The sequence below is a fragment of the Bufo bufo genome, chromosome 2 (genome assembly GCF_905171765.1).
Source record: "Bufo bufo chromosome 2, aBufBuf1.1, whole genome shotgun sequence".
NCBI classification, from domain to species: domain Eukaryota; kingdom Metazoa; phylum Chordata; class Amphibia; order Anura; family Bufonidae; genus Bufo; species Bufo bufo.
In genome coordinates this window covers 528,846,219-528,860,434 of record NC_053390.1, presented here as the reverse complement: position 1 = coordinate 528,860,434, position 14,216 = coordinate 528,846,219, and the positions used below count along the sequence as shown (strand labels likewise).

General features: G+C 42.3%; 1 protein-coding gene across 1 annotated transcript in view; it reads right to left on the bottom strand.

Moving 5' to 3' along the window:
- NAAA (N-acylethanolamine acid amidase) overlaps positions 1–8,638 on the bottom strand; it is a 67,391-nt gene extending 58,753 nt beyond the window's left edge. Inside the window, exons 1-2 of the mRNA XM_040417953.1 lie at positions 8,386–8,638; positions 1,032–1,199 (exon numbers count right to left, since the gene is read on the bottom strand). Of these exons, the coding sequence (XP_040273887.1) occupies positions 1,032–1,199; positions 8,386–8,558 (341 nt within the window). The 5' untranslated portion in view covers positions 8,559–8,638. The remainder of the gene's footprint in view (positions 1–1,031; positions 1,200–8,385) is intronic.
- Positions 8,639–14,216: the final 5,578 nt, after the last annotated feature.

Here is a 14,216-nt window from a genome sequence, read left to right as displayed (position 1 = left end):
CCCCCCCCCCCCCTATTTTTTACCAATTTTTTTTTAACTTTATTTGGGGAAAATGACGTTTTTGTTTATTTTTACTTTAAACTTTTAATTTTTTTCAACTTTTTTTTTCACTTCATTTTTTGTCCCACTTTGGGACTTGAACTTTTGGGGGTCTAATCCTTTACAATGCATTCAATACTTCTGTATTGGAATGCATTGGCTTTATGAGTAATACAGTGAGTATTACTCATACAGCTTCTGCTCCCTTAAAATACCGTTTCTATGGCTCATCTGTCTCCGGCTAGGAAGACAGAGGGGCGGTCCTTCACACTGCATGCCTGCATTAGGCTTCAGAGTGAGGAGGCGTGTCTCTCAGTAATCCAATCTGATTGGCTGGCAGGAAGCTGCTGGCTACAACAAATTTGTATGTGACCTGAGGGAATGCAGTTTTGGCCTCAGAGAACTGGCAAAGGAGCCATCTTGAGAAGATCCTAATAATGTAGGATTCAAAACAGCCGTAACTAAGGGGAAAACTGAACGAAAATAGTGGTAAGTGAAGAAACTAAAGATTGCTTTATGCATTATGCTGCAGCAGCAGTAACATATGCTAAAATTGGTTTGTTGATGAAAATATGACAGTTATCCTTTAAATGGCAAGGAGCCCAGACAAACTTCCTTTATATGGACCGTTTATGATCAGCTCCTGTAACTGTATTTACGATGTCCCGAGTCCATTTCATTACAATGAATTGACATGTTCAAGCATATTCCTCTAGGCCCAATGGTCACCCCTACAGAGGACAAGCTATACAGCCAAAATGTCATTGAGAGAACCTGCTTCTGGCTCAGATCCATCCTCTTGACTAGGGCAGTAGCCAGGAACACTGGCTGTCAATCTGAACACACGTTAAAATGATAACAGTGAAAAGATAATTGTAATGCACTAATGTCCGGCTTCTGCATCATGATATTAACAAGTATAGCAATCATAAGTGTAAGATATTAACTAGTCCTATGATACCATCAGCTATGAAATGTGTAAAGGGACTTACGCTGTAGCTTCATAGCATAGGTTTAAGGCCACTACATCACCAACATTAACTCCAAGTGTCCTGGCAATACCCTTTATCTCTCCGGCATATGGCTCACGAACAAGAAAATACAGTTCCACCTCTGCCAGGGGACGGATGATAGCATGTACCCATTTAGGTAACGTTGCACTGTAAAATAGAAATAACGTTGTTATTCTGCACACTTCAGGACAGATAATGCAAATGATAGTCATGCCTGCCTGCACTCCAGGTTAACATGGCAGCCATCGGGGCAGTACAGTTGTATGGCACAGTTTCACAGTATATCACAGTGCAATATTCTCTCAATAGCAGTGTATGGACAGTAACAATGATGGTGGTTATAGTACTCCTCTTTCTCGCTAAAGAACACTTTGCAGTCTCTCGGTCGAACCATGGGCATGCAACAAAGTTCTTACTAAGTCCTTCTGCAGTTCCAGGACTGAGGGGTACAGAAATGCAAAAGGGGTGGCCAATCCGTCTCCAAGCATGGACGCTGCATCAGCAATGATCCTTCCACAGCAGCAAAGCCTTTCTGCCTTGAACGAGCACAACACCTCCTGTGTGAAGCTTCGGGGGACTTTAGTAGTAGGGTTACTTCCATGGCATTTTTAGGCTCAGAGATTAGGATTCTCAGAATTTAGGCCTAGCTGTGCAGGAGATGTAACATGTCTTCTCCCTTGTACTGCTCAAACTGGACTCTCTAAACACTTACTAGCCAGGGGGCAGACCTGGTCTATCCTTTGACAACCTAACACAATATACCAAGATGTTAACCATTTGTTGTCCATACTGTGCCATTAAGTACACGTACATAACAAATCACAACATTTAAAAGGGTTTTCTAAGATTTTAATACTGATGACCTATCCTCTGGACAAGTCATCAGTATCTGATCAGTGGGGGTCTGACCACGGCCGATCAGCTGTTTAAGAAGGCCCCGACACTCCTGTGAGCACCCCGGCCTCCTTGCATCCTACCAAGCACAATGCCGTACATTGTATAGCGGCTGTGCTCGGTGTAGCAGCTCAAAAGCTGCTCCTAGGCCATGTGATTGATGAACGTGTTGTCACACGGCCTAGAGAAAGCAGTTAAAAGGCCGTGGCACTACTGCAAGCGCTGCCTCCTTCTCGAACAGCCGATCGGTGGGGGTCCCGGGTGTCAGACCCACACCGATCAGATACTGATGACCTATTCAGGATAGATCATTAGTATTAAAATCTTGGAAAACCCCTTTAACTGAAGAAACATTGCATTAACTTTGTTCATGCTAATTCTTTGCAGTAGTCATTTTGGGGTATCACACCTACCTAGCTAGTCATGTCCAATTTCCCACCCACTTTTCAAAAGTGGTAAAAGCGGCATAATATCACAAAAAGTCAAAATTTTTAGCCTAGGAATGGCGTGCGGAAAAATTTGCACTTATTTTACATCAGAAAACTGCTATACAAGACTTAATAGATTACCCTAAGGTGTTTCGGCCAACTCCAGTTATGATGAGTGTGGGTCACATTTTAGCTGGCCTATTGACATGATTTTAATGCCTAGAAACTCTGTTATCAGGCTCTGTTGACAAGAAAAATAGTGTAGCATGCAGCACTATTCTTCCCGTCAAAATTACGTACACCACAGCGAAAGCCTTATATGTTTCTACATCAGTGAAAAGGGTTGTCTATTATCAGCAGGAAACCGGAGAACGTCCAAGATCCACCTAAAATAAAGAACTGTACTTAAAGCGGTTATCCAAGAGTATGAAGTGTCCCCCCATGTGCCTGGCCCCCCCACATGGAATATACTTACCCTGCTCCCCACACCGCCGTTGCTGCTTCTCCCAGTACACGGATGAAAACATCCGGTGTCGGGGGAGCAGCCAAGGGCCGGCGGGGACGAGCCTCCCTAGCATCGCGGGTGATGCTATGGAGGCTTGTCCCTGTCTGCCATTGGCTGCTTCCCCCCTAAGGCTACATTCACACGTCCGTGGTGTGTTGCGGACCCGCAAATTGCGGATCCGCAACACACCCGCCCGGCACCCCTATAGAAATGCATATTCTTGTCCGCAAGCTGCGGACAAGAATAGGACATGTTCTATCTTTTGCGGAGCTGCGGACCCGAAAATCGGGGCCGCACTCCGCGGATGCGGACAGCCCCATGTGTGCTGTCCGCATCCATTCCGTCCCCATAGAAAATGAATGGGTCGGATGTGGACCCATTTGCGGACGTGTGAATGGAGCCTAACACTGGATGTTTTCATCCATGCACGGGGAGAAGCAGCAGTGGCAGTGCAGGGACCAGGAGCTAGGTAAGTATATTCCATGTGGGGGGCCCGGCACATGGGGGGACACTTTATACTCTTGGATAACCCCTTTAAAGGCTATGTACACCTTTGGAGGCAATCTTTTTTTTATGATTGCCTGTTACTAATTTTTGGCTAAAAATCTTTTTTTTCAATTGGTCTTTATTAAAAATATTGAGCAGTTCTGTCACAAAGGGTTAACTGTTTTTCTAGCTGTGTGACTGGTAATTCGCTTTGTCCTGGTCATCTAATAAACCTTATCTCTAAACTATTGGGAGGTCATAAACACTTATTTAAGCCACATTCTTATCAGTAAGATAAGGATTGATCTGAAAGTGTAACCGTTCATCAAAAAAAATCTATTTTAGCATATGTTACTGCTGCAGCAGAATTATGCATAAAGCAATCTTTAGTTTCTTCACATACCACTGTTTTCTTTCAGTTTTTCCCTTAGTTACAGCTGTTTTAAAATTTACAATATGAGGACCTTCTCAAAATGGCTCCTCTGCCAGTTCTCTGAGGCCAAAACTACTTTCCCTCACTTCCCATACACACTTACTGTAGACAGCAGCTCCCTGACAGCCAATCAGATTGGATTACTGAGAGACATGCCTCCTCACTCTGAAGCCTAATGCAGGCATACAGTGTGAAGGACCGCCCCTCAGTCTTCTAAGGTTCCATCATGGATCTGCAAAAACGCTTCCGTTACCATAATACAACCGCATGCATCCGTCATGAAAGGATCCAGTTGTATTATGTCTTCTATAGCCATGACGGATCCGTCATGAACACCCTTAAAAGTCAATGGGGAACGGATCCGTTTTCTATTGTGTCAGAGAAAACAGGTCCGTCCCCATTGACTTACATGCACCAAATGGACAGAAAAACGATGCAGGCAGCGTCTTGGTGTCGGCCTTCAGAGTGGAATGGTGACTGAACGGAGGCAAACTGATGCATTCTGAGCGGATCCTTTTCCATTCAGAATGCATAAGGGCAAAACTGATCCGTTTTGGACCGCTTGTGAGAGACCAGAACGGATCTCACAAACGGAAAGCCAAAACGCGAGTGTGAAAGTAGCCTTAGCCGGAGACAGATGAGCCATAGCAACTGTCTTTTAAGGGAGCAGTGGAAAGGGACAGGTGACATTAATGAAAGCTGTTATTATAAGGTAATTGCAGATGTTTTGACAATCATTGACAGACTACTCAGGTACACATGCCTAGCTCTAATAAACTAGCAAATAACATAGTAACATAGTACATAAGGCCGAAAAAAGACATTTGTCCATCGAGTTCGGCCTGTTATCCTGCAAGTTGATCCAGAGGAAGGCAAAAAAAAAACCTGTGAGGTAGAAGCCAATTTCCCCACTTTAGGCCTCATGCACACGACCGTTGTGTGCATCCGTGGCCGTTGTGCCGTTTTCCTTCGCGGACCCATTGACTTTTAATGGGTCCGTGGAAAAATCGGAAAATGCACCGTTTTGCAGCCGAGACCGTGATCTGTGTATCCTGTCCGTCAAAAAAATATGACCTGTCCTATTTTTTTGACGGACAACGGTTCACGGACCCATTCAAGTCAATGGGTCCGTGAAAGAACACGGATGCACACAAGATTGGCATCCGTGTCCGTGATCCGTGGCCGTAGGTTACTTTCATACAGACGTCTGCTTCCGGCCGGGAGCTCCTCCTACTGGTAAGTGACAGATCATTAAGCAATGCGCCGCACAGACCTGTCACTTACCAGTAGGAGGAGCTCCCGGCCGGAAGCAGACATCGCAGCTCGCAGGTAAGTATAATGCTTCTACAAATTGCTAAGTAACCATGGCAACCGGGACTGCAGTAGCGTCCTGGTTGCCATGGTTACCAATCGGAGCCCCAGTGATTAAACTGGGACTCCGATCGGTACTCTCCGCTGCCACCATAGCCTGTAATATTATTATACTCCAGAAATACATCCAGGCCCCTCTTGAATTCCTTTGTTGTATTCACCATCACCACCTCCTCAGGTAGAGAGTTCCATAGTCTCACTGCTCTTACCGTAAAGAAAAAAAATTCAATATGACCGTTACACTTTAATGAGTGTTTATAAGGTCAGAGAGCAGAGATAAGGAGGCCTTCTGTTCTCCAGATGACGGAAAAGACAGAAAATTCAAAGGGTGCTACTAGAGCATCTCAGCTCTGTAAAGAAAAAAAGGGTCGTTCGAGGGAGAGCTAGGGCAGGTTCGGGACCACAGGCTATCCACCATCAGGGTGTTCCTGTGGGTTGAGGCAATAGTGAGGGTCCCCATAGGGATAGTGAGGTCCCTCGCGTTGTCCTCCCCCTTCTGCTCTGTCTTCCCCCTCAATTACTATCGAGACTTTTAGGTCTTATATAGGGTATGTTCGTTTGTATCGTTGTTTGTTTAAAGTGGGTGGATCATTGATTATTTAAAAATAACATTAAAAGTTACGTTTTAATCATGCTCACTGTGATCCTTTGAGTACTTACCTCATAGATTCCACTGCTCCAGTTCTCCCGGCCAGTCTCTAATTACCCGCCTGCATGATGACAAACATGTGACCACTGCAGTCAATCACTGGTCTCAGCCGTGCACCGGGTGAGGCCAGTGGCTGGCTGCAGGAGTCATATGTTGTTCAAACTAACTGGAAGAACTGGACAACCACTGGATCCTGGACAAACTCTTTAACCCCTTCGCTACCAGCGCTGTACATGTGGGCGGCATGGCCGGCAGGTCTCTGCTGTTTCATACATGAGCAGTTTCCAATCCAAACCCCATTTTAAAAATCCCTGATAGAACAAAATCAAAAAACATTATTTATAGGCTCATATATGAGCTTCAAAATCATCACAAATAATTTAAAAAAAGTATATAAAAAATATAAAAGTTTAAATCACCCCCCTTTCCGTATAATTAAAAAATAAATACCTAAATAACAATAAATATAAACATTATGGGTATAATCGTGACCAAAAACGCCCATACTATTAAAATATAATTAAAAAAATTCCAATTCGGCGAATGGCGTAATGGAAAAAAGGGTCAAAATGGCCAATTTGCAATTTTTTCATTGCTTCTCTTACCCAAATTTATTTTAGAAAATGTGATTAAAAAATCACGCACACTCCAAAATGGTATCAATAAAAACTACAGATTGTTCCTCAAAAAATGAGCCCCTAAACAGCTCTGTAGACATAAGTATAAAAAAGTTATGGAGTCAGAATATGGTGATGTAAAAAAAAAAAAAGAATTTTTATCAAAGTTTAAATTTACTTTTACACTATTTAGACATAAAAAAAACCTACACATATGGGGTATTGTTGTAATCGTACTGACCCAGAAAATGAAGGGCATAGGTCAGTTTTGCTGTAAACAAAACGCTGTGGGAACAAAACCCTTAAAACGGCGGAGGGATTACGTTTTTTTTTTCAATTTCATCCCGTTTGCAATTTTTTTTACCGCTTCTCACTACATTTTATGCCATAATTAATGGTGGCATTAGAAAGTACAACCTGTCCCGCAAAAAAATAAGCCCTCATACAGCTATGTGACTGGAAATATAAAAAAGTTATGGCTCAAGAAAAAAAAGGGAAGAAAAATGAAAACGCAAAAACGAAAAAACCTCCGGTAGCCAAAGGGTTAATGGAGTCCATTATGTACAATTTGTGATCATTGTGTAATGTAAAATGGAAACCACAAAAACAGATGCAGTCACCCCCTACCCTCAAACAGTGCAACATGTGACAGTCTGAAAATCCACCACAACCCCATTCACGTGAATGGAAGCGATTTTCAGTCGCAGACATTTCGGCACCTTTTCTCCTATGTGGGAAAACCCCAATATACAGTAACTTCCACAACTTATAGATGAGTTTCTCCCATGTGGGAAGACCCCAATATACAGGAACTTCCACAACTTATAGATGAGTTTCTCCCATGTGGGAAGACCCCAATATACAGGAACTTCAACACCTTATAGATGAGTTTCTCCCATGTGGGAAGACCCCAATATACAGGAACTTCAACACCTTATAGATGAGTTTCTCCCATGTGGGAAGACCCCAATATACAGTAACTTCAACACCTTATAGATGAGTTTCTCCCATGTGGGAAGACCCCAATATACAGGAACTTCCACACCTTATAGATGAGTTTCTCCCATGTGGGAAGACCCCAATATACAGTAACTTCCACACCTTATAGATGAGTTTCTCCCATGTGGGAAGACCCCAATATACAGGAACTTCAACACCTTATAGATGAGTTTCTCCCATGTGGGAAGACCCCAATATACAGTAACTTCCACACCTTATAGATGAGTTTCTCCCATGTGGGAAGACCCCAATATACAGTAACTTCCACACCTTATAGATGAGTTTCTCCCATGTGGGAAGACCCCAATATACAGGAACTTCAACACCTTATAGATGAGTTTTATACAAGTTCATGGACAATGATATTGTAGTGCAGGGATCAGCGACCTCCAGTACTCCAGCTGGTCTAAAACTACAACTCCCAGAATCCTCCTTTCACTTCTGTGGGAGTTACAAGAACAGCCGAGTAAGTGTGCATGCTGGGAGTTGTAGTTTCACAGCAGCTGGAGTGCTGATCCCTGTTGTAGTGCAACCAGGGCTCTGTTTACACGTCCATCATTTTTCTTCTGGTTCACCAAAAGAGCAGAAACACAGAAAAAGTAGAGTGCTGGATTCTTAGAATACAGCTCGTCTGTACGGGAAGATTAGTGCTGCATGCTGCGCCATTTTTCGGATTTCCCTGAATTACTTGTCAGTCCTGTTATAGGGCGCCTGTCACCCAGCTTTCCTAGACTCCTGAAAGGCAAAGCCCAGTGACGCATGACTAGAAGAGGGGGTGACAACCTTCATGGAAGCTGTAAAGTTGGGCACATTGGTTGTCACCCTTTGTTCCCAGAAGCAGACAGAAAACAGAATATCCCTGCTTCCATAGGGGATGTCACCCAGCTTTTCCAGGGGTCTGCCGGGTAATGAAGCTAAGCCCCCCATGTACAGTACACCGAGGGTACTTACTCCAGCATATAGTCCATGGCTGCCGTCACTTCTCTGTAGTTGTAATTCTTCAGCACGGCTTCCCAGCGCTGCACAGGAGGCAAGTCTAGGCTGAAGTTATAACGAGGGGGGGCATAGTCTTGGGCATGGGACAAGCAGGGTGCCAGGAAGAGCAGCAAGTGTAACCCGAGCATAACTGGGGCTGTCAAGGGGCACCGTGCACGGGCCGGAGTGTGCCAGACCGGAGCATGGACGTCTGTGAGGAGAGGGCAGGGGGCGGGGCGACGGCTGGCTCTAGGACGCCTTGTGCGAAGTGGTGTTCTGGCGCCCCCTTTCTGCCACAAGGCGGTGTGCCACAGTGCCAGGAAGAGACAGCCTGGAAATGCCATTATCTGCATTAGGGTTGGAAAAATGGCTGATATGAATGTGAAGTTGCAAATATACTGTACGTACTATATGTGCATATAGGTATATACAGTGTACTTGGCATTTCTGGGACCAGCAGCGGCCGCGTAACTACCACAGCGGCAGACCATGCCACTGCTATGGGGCCCAGGGCAAGAGGGGGTCAAGTCTAAGGCCTCATGCACACGACCATATGTACTTTGCAGTCCGCAAAAAAACGGATCCACAAAAAATACGGATGACGTCCGTGTGCATTCCGTATGTTGTGGAACGGAACAGCTGGCCCCTAATAGAACAGTCCTATCCTTGTCCGTAATGCGGACAATAATAGGACATGTTCTATTTTTTTGCAGAATGGAAATACGGACATAGAGAAACGGAATGCACACGGAGTAACTTCCTTTTTTTTGCGGACCCATTGAAATGAATGGTTCCGCCTACAGTGCGTAAAAAAAAAAAAAAAAAACGGAACGGACACGGAAAGAAAATACGTTCGTGTGCATGAGCCCGTAGTTGAGATTAGTGATGAGCGGCAGGGGCAATATTCTATTTTGCGAATATATGGCCGAATATTCGTCATATAGTCACGAATTCGCTATCTTCGTTCATTTTTTTTTTTTTGCGAAAATCGTAAAATAAAATTTGTATAATGCGCATGATCAAAAGGGGCGGGGTCTAGTTTAGCAACTGGTTTGAACTATGCACGATAAAAGAAATGCTCCAGCACCAGAAGGACATAATGAAATCATTACGTCCTTCTGGTGCTGGAGCATTTCTTTTATCGTGCATCTACTATTGGACTGGCTTGTGTCCGCTCCGTGCACCATCACACAGGATCGGAAGGTGAGCTGGCTGTAACCTCTTACTATATATTGCAACAAGTGCTCGTGCTCACCTGATCCAAGATTATAACTGCATATATATTACTTGGACTAATATTACATCCCGTAACCCAAACAGCACGGTGTGAACGCTGACCCACGATATTCCCAGCCAAACATGGCTTTTGCTGCATGCATTGACCGTAAATCCAAAGCGGATAAAGTGTTTTCAACATGTGAATTAATCCCTAGTGATGAAAGCGGCATGAAATTCCAATTACAGGAATTGGAGAGACTTTTAACACATGAGATCAAAATCTGGTGGGACCATACGACCCTGATAAAATATGTGGAAAAGGAAATGATACCACGGGGTCTCAGATTAAAAAAGGTCCCAACCACGATATTTTCAGAGTCATTTGTCTCGAGTTGGAACAAAGCACTGAGCGACTGCTCACTACAATTAATGTCTTTGATCATAGAACATGAGGCAGAGAGGCAGAGAGACTCATCCACATACATACAGAAATGGACACATGCAAAAATGCCTTAGAAAAATACAAAACATGTGAAAATTTTGCAAAAAAAGAAGAGATCATGATATCCATCAAGGAATTGGAGGATAATATAATGGATATGAAGCATCGCAAATTTCAAAGGGATCTATACGACTACAATAACAACCAAGTATATGAATGGGGAAGAAGGGAAAATCCATATGGTACACCTAAATCTATCTTGAAGAAGAAACATATTAACAAAAAATACACCAAAAATAATAAAAAAAACCTCAAATAAACAGGGTCAGTTTCAGTAATTCAGAACCTGAAACCTCTGAATCCTGTGAATCATTGGGAGATGAAATGATGAGTGATCCACGCACCTGTGAACCGCACCAGTTAAAACCCTCTTATTACCAGAGAAATAGAAGTAACCGGGACAGACTGGAGCAATCAAAAAACGACACAGAAGGGGGGGCCGCAAACACAAAAAGACCCCACCAGATGTCGACCCGTTTACAGAACAAATGAATGTTGGATCCTCTGAGAGTACTGTGATTTTAGATGTTATAAATCTGTCTGGTCAGGAATAAACCCCTGCCCAGACAAATGTACTCTCCCTTGGTCTGAATTTCGTGCCTAATACAAATTTTGACCCTTTTTCTACTATTATGCAGATGAATAGATTCATCAGGAATCTCACACTGAGAAGGTGCTTCTTTGAGTCTCCCCCTCCACATGAGGATCCAGCGACAAACAAGGATAAAAAAATAGCTGATAATATTTATACCAATTTATCCTTTAAAGAACAACAATCCTTGCTTTGTCTCATGGATCTTCATGGTGAGGGGGAAATACTATATGATGATATTGGACAACATGATTTCATGACCCCTAATAAAAACTACTACCCTTTGAAATACCGTACTACTTGTATGGATACATTTCAAGAAGTAGTAGAGAGTGAATTACTTAGAGTACAGGATTCGATCCCTATTGTCAAAAAACATAATTTGAATACATTACAGAGAACTGCTTTAAAACAATTAGAAGACAATAAAGATCTTGTAATAAAAATGGCGGATAAAGGAGGGTCCGTGGTGGTGCTCGACAGAACATGTTATCACTCACTAATGTTGGGGGTCCTGTCTGACACCACTACTTACCATATCCTCAAACAAAATCCCCTTATAATGTATAAAAAGGAACTGGTCCTAGTTCTAAATAAAGGTTTGGCAAAGGGACATATAACTCAGAAACAATTTGACTTTCTTAATGTTGAATACCCTGTTACTCCCATAATTCACGCTCTTCCCAAGATGCACAAAGGGGTCAACCCTCCGCCATTACGCCCCATAGTATCGGGTATTGGATCCCTAACGGAGAAGTTGGGAGAATGGTTGGACTCAGTGCTATAACCTCTAGTCAAAAGATCGCCAGGATATATAAGAGATACTACCAGTGTACTTAAATATATGTATGATTGCACATGGTCTAAAAAATATACCTGGGTTACACTGGACGTTGTGGCACTGTATCCTTCCATTCACTCATATGCTCTCTTAGCCCTAGAATACAATCTACACAAATATAGTGGCTATTCTGAAATGTTTATCGATTTTGTGCTGGAGGTCACAATGTACCTCCTAACGCATAACTATTTTGTATTTGACGAGGTCTTTTATGTCCAGGTCTCGGGTGTTTCTATGGGAGCCAAATTCTCCCCGTCTTTGGCTAACATAGCCATGTCTTTTTGGGAAGAAAAGTATGTTTTCTCAGTTGACAATCCGTTCTCTGAGTGTTTGGTCTGGTATGGCAGATACATCGATGATTTGCTCCTCATATGGGGAGGCGATGTGTCTGCCATACCAGACTTCGCTCGCTATTTGAACCAAAACACATACAGTCTCAGGTTTACCTGTGTGCATCATCCCACAACTATCCAATTCCTGGATTTGACTCTGACTGGGGTTGCGGGTCAGGTGGTGTTAACGGAGACCTACCGCAAAGAGGTATCTGGCAACACCATCCTGAGGGCGAATTCCCATCACCCTCTTCATACCATTAAAAGTATCCCTGTCGGTGAATTTATAAGAGCTAGAAGGAACTGCAGTACAGATGAGGCATTCAATGAAGAATGCATGAAGATATGGAGACGTCTTAAAATACGAGGTTATCCTCAATGGATGCTCCATAGGGGTTTCAAAATTGCCAAAAATAAATCAAGAGCCAAATTATTAAACCTCAACTCCAATAAAGAGGGAGAATCAGTAAATAAAGATTTCAATTCCGCTACTAAGGGACGAACGGACGAATATAATAACAAAAGCCATAATAAATCTGATATCCCCCAAACAAATAATAACAGTATACCAACAATTGTACTTACATACAGCAGACAATTTGCGGAAATCAAGAATATAATTCACAGATGTCTCCCTATCTTGTATGAAGATCATATTTTGAGGGAAACCCTGAGACATGGATGCCGGATAGTATCTAAAAGACCCGATACATTGGGTACAACGCTCTCCCCCTCCATGTATACTCCCATGCACCCCAAAAATCCACCTACATGGTTAAAATACATTGGGTTCTCCAAATGTGGATACACAAGATGTAAAACATGTAAAGTTGCTAAAAATACCAAAGAATTTCACAACTCAATGCATACTGAAAAATTTCCAATTAAAAGTTTTATAAACTGCAATACAATAGGAGTCATATATGCCATTAATTGTACATCTTGTGATCTGACATATGTCGGCTGCACTAGCAGGAAATTTAAAGATCGACTGCGTGAACACCTCAATTACATACTGAACCCAATAGCCACAGGAGTCTCTAATGCGGCACATCACTTCATAGATGTTCATAACCGCAATATAGATACATTTAGTACCTTTGCTTTCGAAAGGGTTATAATGTCTCAAAGAGGGGGTAATATTAAACAAAAAATCCTCCTCAGGGAAGCTTTTTGGATTTGGAGACTAAATACAAGATTTCCATATGGTCTCAATCTCAAAAAATAATTAATGTACTTGTATTAATATCTACATGCAGCATAACCAAGGTTTTGCCTTGTTTTTACACATACCCATATATATATATATATATATATATATATATATATATATATATATATATACATATATTTCTTATGGTTATTTTTTAATTTTTGTGTGTATTATTTCTGAAGTTCATGATTGAGTCACTGCTTTACTGGTGTATGGGTTTGACATGCACATAATTATAAGAGATCTTCCCTATGAGGGTCATGCGTATCACATTTGAGACACCAGTATTGTGATGGTATGCCTGTCCTGCTGCGCTTTAATTATGCGCTCCAGCACATATGCATATTGCTTGCTTGTATAATGCCGGCCTATAAACTCTAGAGACAGGCATTATCCGTTGGTGTACTTCTCATGGTCTCTTTCTGAATGAACATTTCTCTCTTTTTTATTCCTTCATGATCTCTCCAGAGATTATGTCTGGACAGACATTGAAAATATCAAAATGTAGTTGAATTATGGATGGGAATGGAAACAGAGAAATAAGGATATGAAAAGACATAGGATGATGACAACAGTATCCAAATGTGTCATGTCAGTAGATCAATAAATCTTTTAAATATTAATCTAGACCAAAACCATAGGTAACAGAAATAAAATGTATGGCATCTGTCTATTCCTTATTTTTTGAGTATATGAGAGATATAAAACATCCACAAATTCTGTTTTAAGCCGATGCTATACACATTTTTTTCATAGTACTAAGTTATCATCATATTGAATCACTAAGTTGCCTTTATATGAAACGGTCTGTATCTTGGAGTGCAGGGCACTGTTCACATGAAGCAGATTTTCTTCCCCTCTTTTCAGCAAGATAGATGTGAACACAAACTGATGATATGTCTCAGGTGAACTGGCAGTGTGATTAGTGATTTTCGAACACACTACAATTATATCAATGTGCTTAAATTTGCCATGAATCTAAGGCTCAGTTCACACCTGAGCGTTCTGAAAGGAGCGCTCTGTATGCGCGATTGTACGGACGTTTACAAGCGCGCATACAGAGACAAGTGTGCACACAGTGTCGCGCGTTCCCGAAAGTCTATGTACGG